At 40.3% G+C, this 13,305-nt stretch overlaps 1 protein-coding gene across 5 annotated transcripts in view; it reads right to left on the bottom strand.

The window, feature by feature from the left end:
* The window catches only part of LOC107551534 (band 4.1-like protein 1), a 64,554-nt gene that overhangs the window by 7,686 nt on the left and 43,563 nt on the right, over positions 1-13,305 (bottom strand). For 2 of the 5 annotated variants that reach the window (XM_016233149.1, XM_016233151.1), the window contains exons 12-21: positions 9,790-9,986; positions 9,283-9,321; positions 7,611-7,646; positions 6,289-6,441; positions 4,444-5,676; positions 2,213-2,602; positions 1,571-1,816; positions 1,328-1,387; positions 1,042-1,128; positions 866-946 (exon numbers count right to left, since the gene is read on the bottom strand). In XM_016233149.1, coding sequence (XP_016088635.1) covers positions 866-946; positions 1,042-1,128; positions 1,328-1,387; positions 1,571-1,816; positions 2,213-2,602; positions 4,444-5,676; positions 6,289-6,441; positions 7,611-7,646; positions 9,283-9,321; positions 9,790-9,986 — 2,522 coding nt within the window. Of the gene's footprint in view, positions 1-865; positions 947-1,041; positions 1,129-1,327; positions 1,388-1,570; positions 1,817-1,988; positions 2,093-2,212; positions 2,603-4,443; positions 5,677-6,288; positions 6,442-7,610; positions 7,647-9,282; positions 9,322-9,789; positions 9,987-13,305 lie in introns of those variants that run through there. The other 3 variants (XM_016233150.1, XM_016233152.1, XM_016233154.1) reach the window with 3 other exon arrangements.

Here is a 13,305-nt window from a genome sequence, read left to right as displayed (position 1 = left end):
CTGTATAGGTCCTTGCACACTGAGTTCATGGAAATTGGTGGGGGTTTTTTTAATATGTGGCTCCAGTATCGCTAGCAAAGCATCAAATTGAGCCACTGACATCCTGAAGTAAATTTTGAATCGGCTGGGATAATCCCGTAGCTCCTTAATAAGGAGCTGGAACTCTGCTTCCTTTCTACACTATCTCAGGATTGAATGGACCCGATATTTCCTCTTTCTTTTTCTTTTTTTAAGAAGAGATAGGAAAACAAAATCATTATTAATAATTAATTAATATGCAATCGGACTCAGGTTTCTGTGTGTGATAATTTTTTTAGGATGATGAATATGAAAAAAATTCGAAAATTTTGGACTCAGTGTGGAAGGACCTTTATTCTGCACGACCACATTTTAGATCTCCTAGTCCTACCCCACACCTAAACTTAACTACATTACTAACTATTAATAAGCAGCAAATTAGGAGTCTATTGAGGCAAAAGTCATGGTTGATAGAAGTGAGAACTGGTCCCCAAACTAATGTGGACAACAAAAGTGTCACATGTGAAATATGTGAAACCCATGTGATCACATGTGAAACGCACACGAACATGTGGTTTTGGAACATTTTCATGGTGTAAATGTGTGAAACCATGAAAATGTTCCTAAACCACGTTTTAACATGATTTTCACATGTGAAGATCATGTGGTTTTTCTGTAAGGGTTGTGTTCCAACTATGAATGAATGTCTTGCAGGTTTGGAATGATCTGAGTATGAGTAGCCTAAATGGTAACAAGATATTCATTTTTAGTGAACTAACCCTTCTAAAGCTGATATAAATCATATATCTCATTAAAAATGTCCAGCCCTAGTTCCTTCTGCACCTACCTGATCTTGATCAACATCATCATCACCAGTAATGATAATCCTTTTTTCAATTCTTGTCTCCGAGTAGCCTCCCTTCACCGTCTACAAAACCAAAACACATATATATGTACATTTTCAACCCTCCAAGAAGGCCTTTCCTTAAAAATTGACTACCAGAAGATATTTTTTTCAGATACCTTAGTAACATGAGTTGTAGTGGCTGATGTTACATTCTCAGTAACCATTAAAGGTGAACCATCTCTAGCTAATGATCCCAGGTTCACCTGTTCAAGAATATAATGAATAAACACTTGTCAAAACAAGAAATATATAAGGTAGTGTTATACCTCACAAATAATGCAAGCCATCTGAAACAAACTCTGGAACTAAAGGTGGAAATAAAAGCAACAGACAAAATGATAGAGCAGAAGCAAAGACAGAAGGAGGTATGGAAACTCAAGTTCACCAGATGAAAATACTTACAGGAGAGATTCTCTCTGTCATAGAGTATGCGGCCTCTCGCATACTGCTGATGCCATGGTCCTAAGACAGCAAACAGAAGTTACAAGATCCACCACAGTGCATGTAAGTAATAAAAGAACGTAATTTCACTCATGTAATTGATGATCATTTACATAATTACAGTCTTCAGAGCATGTTTCTCTAACCAATCGTACAGTGACATATCACCACTAAAGTACATATGATGAGCTAAAAGGTCTTTACCGGGTCTGCAATCTCCATTATGGTCGTGGTGACCTCGGAGCCGTTGGGCTGTGTCTCGATCTTGACCTCGGTCTTCCTCAGAGCCTGGGAGGCAATGATTTCACTGCTCTCTCTGCTGAGAGGATGGATTGGGGGTGACTCAGAGCTCTCCCGTCTCATCGACTGGGTATTAGCTTGTTCTGTAGAGTCTTTCCTCAGGGCTTGGGCAGCTTTTACTGACCGAGGAGCTTTCTTAGGTACAAAAGGCTTGGGAAAGAAATTAAACAGATTAAGTTGAAACCTGGCAATGATCATGAGATTTAAGAAACACAGTGCCAATCAAATGAACTTGGCAGCATACGGTGAGTTATGGTTCAAAAGAAAAGAATAAGAAGCAATGAAAAACATAACAAAATTCTTAAATCAAAAGAAACCAAACCTGAACTGACTGACTGAACTATGGAGGGCAGCATCAAATGGAATGGAATTAGCATCAATCATGAACTCAAATTCCAATGTAATTTCATGCTTTGCTCTGATGCCCTGTAGAATGTGAGAAAAAAATGGGATGTGACTGCATCCATCAGCACATTTACACATTTACTCTGACCAGTGATTGGGTGAGCCAGCCACTTTGCTGAAAGAGATAAGACACTTGTCTACCTCTGGTTTACGTTCCTCCGGTGGCTTCTGTTCTACAACAGGCTTTGGTTTCTCTATGGGCCTTGGTACTTCTACAGGTCTCTCCTCTGGAAGATAGATAGGATCTGCTCCCAGTATAAAGGCTGGATGGGTGGGACGGTCAGAGAGGCCAAACTCAGATGAGAAGTCTCTCTCCTCCAGCTCAGTCATGCCTCTAGAAAATTCCTCGATACCCGTTTGGAAGTCCATGAGCACAGTGAAGTCCACCTCAGCCTCCAGGCTGGACGTTGAGCTAACAGTGATACTCGAGCATTTGCGCTCAATGCCCAGGTGGGTCTCTTTCAGGTACAGAGTGTCTGGGTCAGGATCATCTTCTGACACCGATCCTAAGCGTCTCTCCCAGGGCTCTCTCTGAAGAAGCAGAAAAATAGGTCTTGGTGCAAGGAACCAGCTATGCTACAAGAGCAAATGTTGACTGACAAACAGGTAAAACAAGGCAGTGTAATGGATGTTACATCTTCTTCACAAGACAAGAATGAGACAACATTGTGGTGACTGATGGTTAAAGAATCTAGTAAGGATGCAGGGGTTAGTTCAACTCAAAAGACTAACTGAAATGTCAGAAGTGTTACATGTCTCTGAGGAAAAACTGAGACAATAATATACTGATAGAAAATGTTCACCCAAGGGTAGAGTACTGCAATTCTGTATGTTGAGTTCATATATTAATCCTTCACAGCAATCTCAGTGTTTATAGCCATTTTTACAACTTCATGTTAAATTCATGCTAAGTGTGGCAACTTCCTAAACTGTTCCAAGGAATCAATGCATGTGGTGGATGCATTCAATGACATTTCTGTGTAGGATTGTTGTGTAGGATGGTTTGGATCATGCACTTAATTCATGCTGTGATGATGGGAGCAGAAGACAGAAGGCAAATATAAGTGCTTATGTGTACAAAAATGTGAAAGTCAAAGCTTTTGAGTTAGCAAGGAGGTAGCAGTAGCTAAGATGAGTGGAAAAATGAGGCACCTGGGCTTCCTCCTGAGGCTCCGCATGAATTGCTGGAGTGGGAAGGGGCTCCTGGAATATGAGATGAAATAATAGGAAGAGCAATGCAAAGTTAGTGCACTGAAATTTGAGATAACAGGGAAGGAGCCCAGACTAGGCTCTGAACCAACAACCAGACATTTATATAACTGACCGAATACACTGACTGACACAGATACAAATGTAGACAAAGAGTCTTCAACAGTGTGAACTAGAGTGTACAGCATATTGCACCACAACAATTGAAAGTTAAAATATATTATGGCAGCTGGGTGCAATTTTGCACTAAGTGCCACTAAAGAGCCTTTTAATCAATCAGAACATTATATCTATATTAGACATCATTTTGCATGGTTATTCCTCAGGCTCTTCTAGTCCAGGTTTATTATTATTATTTTTTAATTAATTTCTTTCAGTTTCAATGTTGAGTGAAATACGGTAGTATCTGTTTTGACAATAACTGGTGACTATTGAAATTGCAGCTCCGTGGGCTTTTGCATAAAAAAGAGAAAGCCCTCAAGGTTTCCTGCAGTTTGTTGTAAAATAAATTATTGACCAATTATTTTCCAGCCAAGTCAAAGAGCAAATTCAAAATCCTTAATAATGAAGATGGGCATATTATATTCTAAATGATAGCTAAATCCGTTCCTTGTTAAATCAACTTTCAGAGCCCTTCTTATGAACAATACCATGGCCATTTTTGAAAGTCTTGCAGAAGCCCTTTTGTTTGCAAAAATGGCATTTTAGCATAACAATATGGTGCACAGGCCTTTGATTCCTTGCAACAACCATTCCCTACATGCCTGGTAAGAGGGAACAAGAGCAAGAATGTTGGAAGGAAAGGCCGCACATCAGGTGGAAAGTTAGTGGAACGGAAGCCTAAAGCTTAAGCAATGGAGATTATGTGGAAGATCCTAAGTGTTTCTCAAATGCGCAAGCAGATGTTGAACTGTGCAGAGGAAGGAGAGGAAAAGGAAGTGGCACGTCCTCATCCAATCAGACAGCGGTTATAGTACCTCATACCTCTATCAGCCAATGCTACGATTACACAAAAAGCTGACTGTTCTACTCAACTCTCCTCAGAAACAGGTTGCTTATGTTTACTGACATATGCATTATGCAAAACTATAGATATGGATGTGCCGTTTCATGCGATGCTTTAGTTCCTATGAGTGACAAGCAGATTATCAAGCAGTTGTTACCACTGGTTTCCTCTTGGAAGATTCCATTGTGGAGCTCTTGTGAAGACTGTTGCCAGAATCGCTTTTGGTGATAGGTTTGGTACGTGTATCTCTTGCCCTCTGGGATTTTACAGGTGGGTATAAAGGGGGAATCTGGTCAAATGCTGGAAATGCTGAATTGGTGGGAAAGTCAAACATAAACAATGGATCTTCAAAAAGAAACTGATCTTGTTCGATACTAAGTCTGTGGTCTGCATTGTTCTTGAGATCCCTTAATTGGGGCCTGTCTTGGAGAGACTGACAGCTATATTCTCTGACTTCCCTATTGTGACAATTACTTGCCCAGTCTTGCTTGGCAAAAGTTCCAGTGCTTTCTAAAGCTGCAGAATTTCTGGGCTGTGACAAGCTGTCCAGGGCATTCTCAAAGCCAACTTGCTCCTCCTTAGACTTGGTCCCTTCACTTTCATCAAATGATCCTGAAATGCTTTTTTCACTCGGTTGTCCTTGCAGCTTGGCTCCTTTATTGCCTTTCAACTTCTTTGACCTCTCAGGCTTCAGTGGAACGATTCGTTTCACCTCAGACTGTGATGTGTCGCTTGCAGTAGAATCATGTCTCTGGATTGTTGAGCCTTTACCCTTTGAATCCGGTTTAGATGTTTGCTTCTGTAAGGTTGCTCTGGTGTTTTCTGATTCTGTTTCACAGGATTGCCTCTCCCACCGGTTTTCATTATATCGATCTCTCATATATTTGTCCACGGCTGCATTGGGAGAAGCCTCTCCGAAGCTTCTCTCTACATACCTTGCCAAGTCATAGTCTTCTCTATTGGTTACCCCCATGTACTTTTTATTGCCCCAGAGTCTCTCTGTTGCATATTCATCACATCCATTTGTATGAATGACATTCTCTGACAAACATCTGTCCTGAGGGTGCCCATTATCATATGCTTTCTCCTCCAAAGAACTGGAACCCTGGAAATGGTTGTACCTTAAAGTAGGGCTTTTAGCACGATTTCTCAGGGGCTTCTCTGGTGATAGGATGGTTTCTGTTGAGGTCCTTTTTGCTACACTTTGTTTTTCTCTTATGACACTGTGTGTGGTGGTGGTTTTCCCTCTCATTTTGTCTTCTGTCTCTCTGTTGAATCCAGTGGCTAATGAAGCTACTCTAGGACTCCTGCTCTTTTCATCTTTTTTACTGAGGGGCAGGTTTCTTTGACAACCATCTTGCTTCTCAATCAATAGGGAATCCTCTGAGGCCTATATATCAATAGAGTGAACAGTTTCAATGGCCTATCAGTGCCAACAACACCCTCTACTGTAATTTGTATAGCGCATATATTTTCAATATGAATCTGAAAAAATCTTATGACGCAAGATAATTTATTGATCTGAGGAGAAAAAAATTCATGTTATCAAGAATTGTATGTACAATGTTGGATGGATGTTTTGAAGTTAAACAAAAGGGAGACATTCATGTACATAAGTACTTAAAATGCCATTTGCTTTTATTATCAAACAATATCATTGTCTTTATAACAGTAATTAAAGAAAATGCATTCATGCTGTGTTCAAATAAACCACTCCAGCCAGATTCTATTAAAGATCAAATTTGCTGCTAGCACTTGACCAGAGGCATGACATGAAATGGTTCAAACAGCATCAACTTAAAGAGAGATTAGTCATATAAAAAAAGAGTTCATGAATAACGAATCAAGCATTCGCACACTAAATCCGAGACCGGTACTGACATAAATCTGAATAATCCACAACAGGAATCTTGTAGGAATAACACTAATTATATAGCATTTTGCTTTTTAAAAAGGCACCGTGACCGTACAATACGATTCCTTGCAGGTACCAATTACTCACAGACTTTTTCTCCGGAGTGCTACCAGACGAGGCTCCAGAGAGATGTTTCTCTCTGTGGACCAGTTTGCTGTTGGGCTCTCTCAGCGCTCTTTTCAACTCATTGATGCTGGCTTGATGTTTCTGCAACACATCCTCTGGTTTATCCAGGAACTGCTATAAAACAAACAGGTCAATCGGTAGAACCACTTACCTTCAGCAATTACTTAAAGGGTTAGTTAACCCAAAAATAAAAATTCTGTCATTAATTACTCACCCTCGTGTTGTTCTAAACCCGTAAGACCTTCGTTCATCTTCGGAACACAATTTAAGATATTTTTGATGAAATCTGAGGGCTCTCTGACCCTTCCATAGACAGCAAGGGTCCTACCACGTTCAAGGTCCAGAAAAGTACCAAGATGATCGACAAAGTAGTCCATGTGACATCAGTGGTTCAACTGTAAAGTTACGAAGCTACGAGAATACTTTTTTGCGCAAAGAAAACATAACAACAACGATATTATCACCACATTTTCATCTCTACTGCTTCACTTGTGGACACGCGTTCATGACCGTATCATGATGCGAGCGTGTGGCGGTGCCGGGTCAGCGCCGCCACACGCTCGCGTCATGATACTGTCGTGAACAGGGACAGTATGGGAGGGTCAGAGAGCTCTCAGATTTCATCAAAATATCTTAAATTGTGTTCCGAAGATGAACGAAGGTCTTACGGGTTTCAAACAATACAAGGGTGAGTAATTAATGACATAATTTAAATTTTTGGGTGAACTAACCCTTTAAGTGAGGGCTTTCTGGAGACCAGCACAGCTGTTTACAAATGTTTATCTAACCGTGGTAAGTACATAATAAGTAGGCAAATGCAAACATCAGGCATGTTCTGTTCTTGAAATACATGAATAAGCATGTTGAAATAATAGAAAACTCCAATAAACCAATATGAATAAAATGATCAGTTCCATCATTTTAGACTGTACATTCTTCTTTTCAAGAGAACATTTTAGACACAGCATCATTTTAGTCTAATACTCTAACATGCTGTGTACTGTAAATACTGTGATGCCTACAGATCACGACAATATATGATTTGAGCCCTCTCCTTTATGAATCACTACATCGTCAACATTTAAGACAACAAAGCAGCACATAAAGCATGAAACATGCTGGTGTTGGTAACAGATGTTACCAAAGAACTGTAACAGAACTGCCATCTTGGCTCAGTTTTCTGTTACTTCCTATAGAAAACAATTACAGAAAGAAAGAGAAACTGCAACATGTGTAGTTACAGAGATTGACAGCTCAGGCATTTGATGGATGAGAAATAGTACCTCCTGTTTAGGACGTGGGGCCAAGTCCTGATCCAACTGGGATAAAGGGGTGGTGGGGGGAGGGGGGTGGTGGTGCAAGCCAAGGAACGGAGGCAGAGGCAAAGTGAGGTAGTGGAGACAGAGAGGCAGAGCATGGTTGAATTCATAAAGCAGGCAGCCAAACAGAGAGAGGAACTCTCATACAGACGTTGATGTCAGCCATGGAAGTACAGAGAGTGAAAGAGGTTGTCTCACTGCCTCAGATACACAGGTTTAGAGTTGTCTTAGTCACGTTGAGCAACATGGCATACTGTATCAAATTCAGTGACACAAATCTCCTGAGCTTTCTTTTTATCATACATGTCTTATGAGGTGCAGACTGGTATGTTCTGGAAATTATCTGTGAGCATGGATAAACGATACACTAATGACATACTTAATCTCTGCAAAACCTTTCCAGCACAAATCAATACATGGGCTGTTCTGCAAATAGTCTAAGTCAACATGGTGCTAAGACAAGACTAATCTGGCTGTATGGCAAAACATCAGCTCTGTTTCTGAAGAATGTCCCTGAGCTCCTCCCTACTTAAGAAAGCGTTTGTACAAGTGATCCTTCGATTTATGAAAACAGATGGAAAAAATTGGGTCTCCTTCACTAAAAATATTGTACTTTTATGTTCACAAAAAGTGCTCAATTTCAGCCAAATTCACAACAGGTGCCTATGTGCATAAATATGTTTAACTTAAATTAAGTGTTTGATTCTAAAACTCATATTGCACTGTATGTAGTTATAATATTTAAATAATACAATAGCACTTTGTACAGTTACTTAATCAATTTCTAATATTATATATAACACATTTTATTCCTGTGTACATACAGTTAGTGAACAAGATTTCTTAAAGTCAACATGAAATGGCAATCATACCCTTTTTAAATCTGTTATGTTCTGTATATTTGGGAATGAAACAGGATATTCAATTAGGAAAAACACTGGATTATGGAGATGATGTAAATGTGACCCTTTTTAAGTGTTATTTGTAAACGTAAGTATTGTTTGTTACTAATTATTACAGCTAGAACCTATATTAATCTTAATTAATATAATGTTAGTTACATGCTTTGCATTATTGCATACACTACTGGTAAGTTTTTTGAAAGCCTCCATTCTGTACAACAGTAGCCTAAAACAAAGCCTAAATAGTTATTTTCTGCACTAGTACAGCCTGGGTAACAAAAAGGAAAGTAATGAAGCTGATGAAGTTACATTTTACATTTTGACATACGATTAAAACATTTTTTGGAATAATGTGCACTGATGAATCGCACACAATAAGACCAGGAATGTGTATTAAGGAAATACAGTATCAGCAGTGATTTCATATTGACTTAAGCGGGACAATAAAAAAACAAAGCCAATCAAAGTACATTATCATAGTTCTCCTTTAAATACTTGACAAATAACCATTATATGATCCAGCTATGAACAATGGTCTCATCTGGATCTAAAGAAAAGCCATGAAGGCTGGAAAATTACATGATCTGCCATGTGGCTAACATAGCAATCACGTTGCTATTTTTTCGAGGCACGCTAAAGCCATGCTAGCAGTGTGTATGCAGATTTAGAGTGCATTTGAGACAATGACAGACAGACAATTAGACACACAGATAGATAAATCACACTAAAAATACCTCCGTCTTAGAGTCTACAGGAGAACCTGCCTCCTCCCTCTGTCAGCGAGAAGATGAAGAAAGAAGCGATAGTTAGAGGACAGCAGTGAAGGGTTAGAAGCAGGAAGAACAGTGCCGAATCTGAATTAAACTGAGGAAATTAGCAAACAGGGAGAGGAAGGTAAGTGTAGAGGCAGATTTGTAGAGGTTGGAAAGTTAAATTCAGAAGAGATGTCAACAAAACCGGCAGGCAAAGAAATATATTTAAGATTAAGTCAGGTGCAGAGAAGAAAGGCAAAGTTAGGAAAAGGTTTTGGAGTGGGAGACGGGATGGCAAGGGGAGAGTTAGTTAAAAAATGTGATTGGAATTCTTGCAACTAGTTGTTTAAATCTGCTCAGAAGAACATTTACATATTGCCACCCGTAACGCAAAGATGGTATGAACCTAAAACTACTTCTTTTCAATAGAATACTTATTTGAAAACTAAATGAAGAAGCTGACACTAAACACTGTTGTGTGCACAGAACCTTGAGCTCCACAGTCTTAGATGGAGTGAAGTCACTTTCAAGTCGCTGGTCTTCAGCTTGTTCGTGATCTTGGTCCAGGTCCTGATACAGACTGGGCTCCAGGTAGTCCTGGTCCAGCTCATCTCTGGGAAGATTAGGCACAGGCTCGCTGGAGGTGTGCTGAGAGAGTCGGTCCATAGTGTCCCCTAAAGCAGACTCTGAAACAGAAGAAACAAATCATGTAGGGTAAGAAACCTAAGCAGCGTAGACATCTCAGATGTGGTAGCCCATTCCTCCACTGTCACCTTCAAATCTAAAAGGAAAGTCTCAAGTAGAGAGATGACCTGACAAATACAGTATACAGTAGGGTCCAAAAGTGAAAAGTGCAGTCACATTAGTTAAATTCACGGACAAAAAAAATAAACAAACATTGTCAATAGTGTAGCAATGTGTGAAGAACAGCAAATTTGTGTGACCAACTTGAGCATGAGCGGAAACTGCATGGGGATCTATTTCACCCTCACAGGAAACTCACTATTGAAATAACACAGACCACAAATCTAGAATTTAGGGCCATCTAGGACAAATCTCATTTAAAACTGGAAATAAACTAACTTTTCTTGTCCTATTTCTTTTCCATGTTCTTCTTTCCATTGAAGCAATAGATGTTCTTTGAATCATTCTCAAATATGTGGAGTTATTAAAGCAAAAGGGAGACAAATAAAATGTTTATTTGTTTATTATCATGATTATTTTTCAATTCAGTGCTTCACTCCAGCTGTTTATAATTTGTAATGAAAAGTCTGTATTAAATATTAAAGGGGTCATATGATGTTGCTAAAAAGAACATTATTTTGTGTATTTGGTGTAAAGAAATGTGTTTATGTGGTTTAAGGTTCAAAAAACACATTATTTTCCACATACTGTACATTATTGTTTCTCCTCTATGCCCCGCCTTTCTGAAACGAGTCGATTTTTACAAAGCTCATTGGTCTGAAAAGTGAGGTGTGCTCTGATTGTCCAGCTATCCAGTGCGTTGGGATTGGCCGAATACCTCAAGCGTGTGACGGAAATTTTACGCCCCTTACCATACTGTTGATGCCGTGTCCGGCCAGAGCAACTAGACAAAAACATTAAAACCCATTATAAACGAGGTATTTGTTGCATCCAGTGGGGACATAATTACAGATTATAATGACTTATACCAGTGATGAGCAAACTTGGCCCTTCCAGGCCACTTTCCTGCAGAGATTTGATCCAACCCTGATAAAACTCACCTGCCTGTAGCCTTCTAGTAGTCTTGAAGACAATGATTAGCTGGTTCAGGTGTGTTTGATTAGGGTTGGAGCTAAACTCTGAAGGAAAGTGGCTTGGAAGGGCCAAGTTTGTCCACCCCTGTTCTAGACAGACTTGCAATTACAAGGCTGTTTCTAGGCTGTTCTGGGTGTTTGCAGGCAGTTGTTAGAGTCTTCTCAGCATTGCTGACCGGTTACAAAGTGTTATAGATGGTTATCAGTACACTGACCCAAGAGCCCATTCTTCTTCGGCCTTTATTCACCGCCGTGTGGAGCACTTTTTATGATGGATGGATGCGCTTTATTGGACTTCTTTTGGACTATTAAAAAATAACACCCATTCACTGCCATTATAAATCTTGGAAGAGCCAGGACGTTTTTAAATACAACTCTGATTGGATTCGACTGAAAGAAGAAAGTCATATACACCTAGGATGGGCTTGAGGGCGAGTAAATCATGGGGTAATTTTCATTTTTGGGTGAACTATCCCTTTAAAGTCACGTTATTAAAGTTACGCCGGTTCCTTCTTCCCCGAGTTTTGACCTTTGTTACATTTACATTTTCCTTAAATCATCCTGGCGACCCGAGGGTTTGAAAACCACTGCTCTAGAAAGCCCCGCTCCCTGAATCCTAGGCTGTCAATCATGTTCACAGATAAGACGCAAACTAAAGCCTATTGGCTATTTTAAAAAAGTGGAACAAGGTCTTTGAAATGTCAACTTCTTGTTTCAACGAAGCATGAAAGAAACCGGCACCTGTCACAAACACACATCATGCTTTTGTGCCTGGTATTATGGTTATGGTGGTTTGTCACGCTAGAGTAACTGCTGATGAGGTTAAAGTCATGACATACTTTCTTTAGCATGCAGAGCAAACGGTCTACTCACTGTTTCTGAGCGGCGGCGGCAGCGGGACGTCTCTCTTTGAGCTCTCGTTTGGAGGTCTGATCATTCGAAGCGGGACGTCTGGGACTCGATCCGTGCTGGGTGGATCATCTGCAGGAGAGCTGGAGGAGCAGACAGAGGAAGCTTCGTCATTACTCGGCTCACAGGACAGTCTGCTGAAGAGAGCGTCAGTCAGAGGATTCAACGCTAGCGGCAGACAGAGAGGAGCTTTATTCTGACTCTGAGAGAGAGATCAGGTTCGTGTCGCTGTACGTCTGTGAGTTCAGAAGCACCTGACGCAACAGGTTCCATGAGAGCTGATAGTGATCGACTAACACACCTGTACTGAGTCACTGCTTAACTTAAGTCAACATAAAGCATCCAGTGGGGACATAATTACAGATTATAATGACTTATACCAGTGATGAGCAAACTTGGCCCTTCCAGGCCACTTTCCTGCAGAGATTTGATCCAACCCTGATAAAACTCACCTGCCTGTAGCCTTCTAGTAGTCTTGAAGACAATGATTAGCTGGTTCAGGTGTGTTTGATTAGGGTTGGAGCTAAACTCTGAAGGAAAGTGGCTTGGAAGGGCCAAGTTTGCCCACCCCTGACTTATACTGTCTTTTTACGCATTGCATTGCATCGCGCCGTGTAAACATAAAACCATGTCTGCATTTGTGATCGGAGAAATGACAAACTACCTACACTGCTCAAAACTCGCATTTGAATCATCAGTGGCAAATCCTTTAAATATAAAAAACGTACTTACAGGCTGTGAGTCAGAACAGCCAACATTGTAGTCTACTCTACCAGGATCAGGAAACAGTGGACACATCGGAATATTTGGGTTGAACTGTTCTGGAACAGTGTTGTAAATACAACTTAACCACTGATTTCTAGTCATGTCCTCTTTTGGAAGGCCAAACAAAGTAGTTTTGCTTTCACAACGAACTGGTCATAAAGAGTGTGAACCCATAAGAACATTCAGTTCTTAATTAAAACATCTTAACATATTGCTACTCATAATTAGGCTTGCCGCGATAAACGGTGCTGACGGTGATACTGTTGTTAAGCCGCAACACCGGTTACGTCACTTGCCCACCGCGGCACCAACCCCCTCCGTGACCGTCGTTTTGATTTTTTATAGTAATAAAAATCATTTAGTTCAGTAAAATAACAGACACTACAATTAAAAACTGAACGCGGCTGCTCAATGCAGTTTGTCGAACGACAGTCGCATCACAGATCAGATTTCATTTATCCAGTGAGGAAAGTGAGTCGAGCTGACTGACAAGAAGAGTGAGGTGAGACGGACAAGACGATCGCGGATGATTTAGTTTCGAAACGAGATGCAA

Source organism: Sinocyclocheilus grahami, unplaced genomic scaffold (assembly GCF_001515645.1).
Source record: "Sinocyclocheilus grahami isolate Dianchi unplaced genomic scaffold, SAMN03320097.WGS_v1.1 scaffold426.1, whole genome shotgun sequence".
Classification (NCBI taxonomy): Eukaryota; Metazoa; Chordata; class Actinopteri; order Cypriniformes; family Cyprinidae; genus Sinocyclocheilus; species Sinocyclocheilus grahami.
This window is presented reverse-complemented; position numbering and strand designations above follow the sequence as displayed.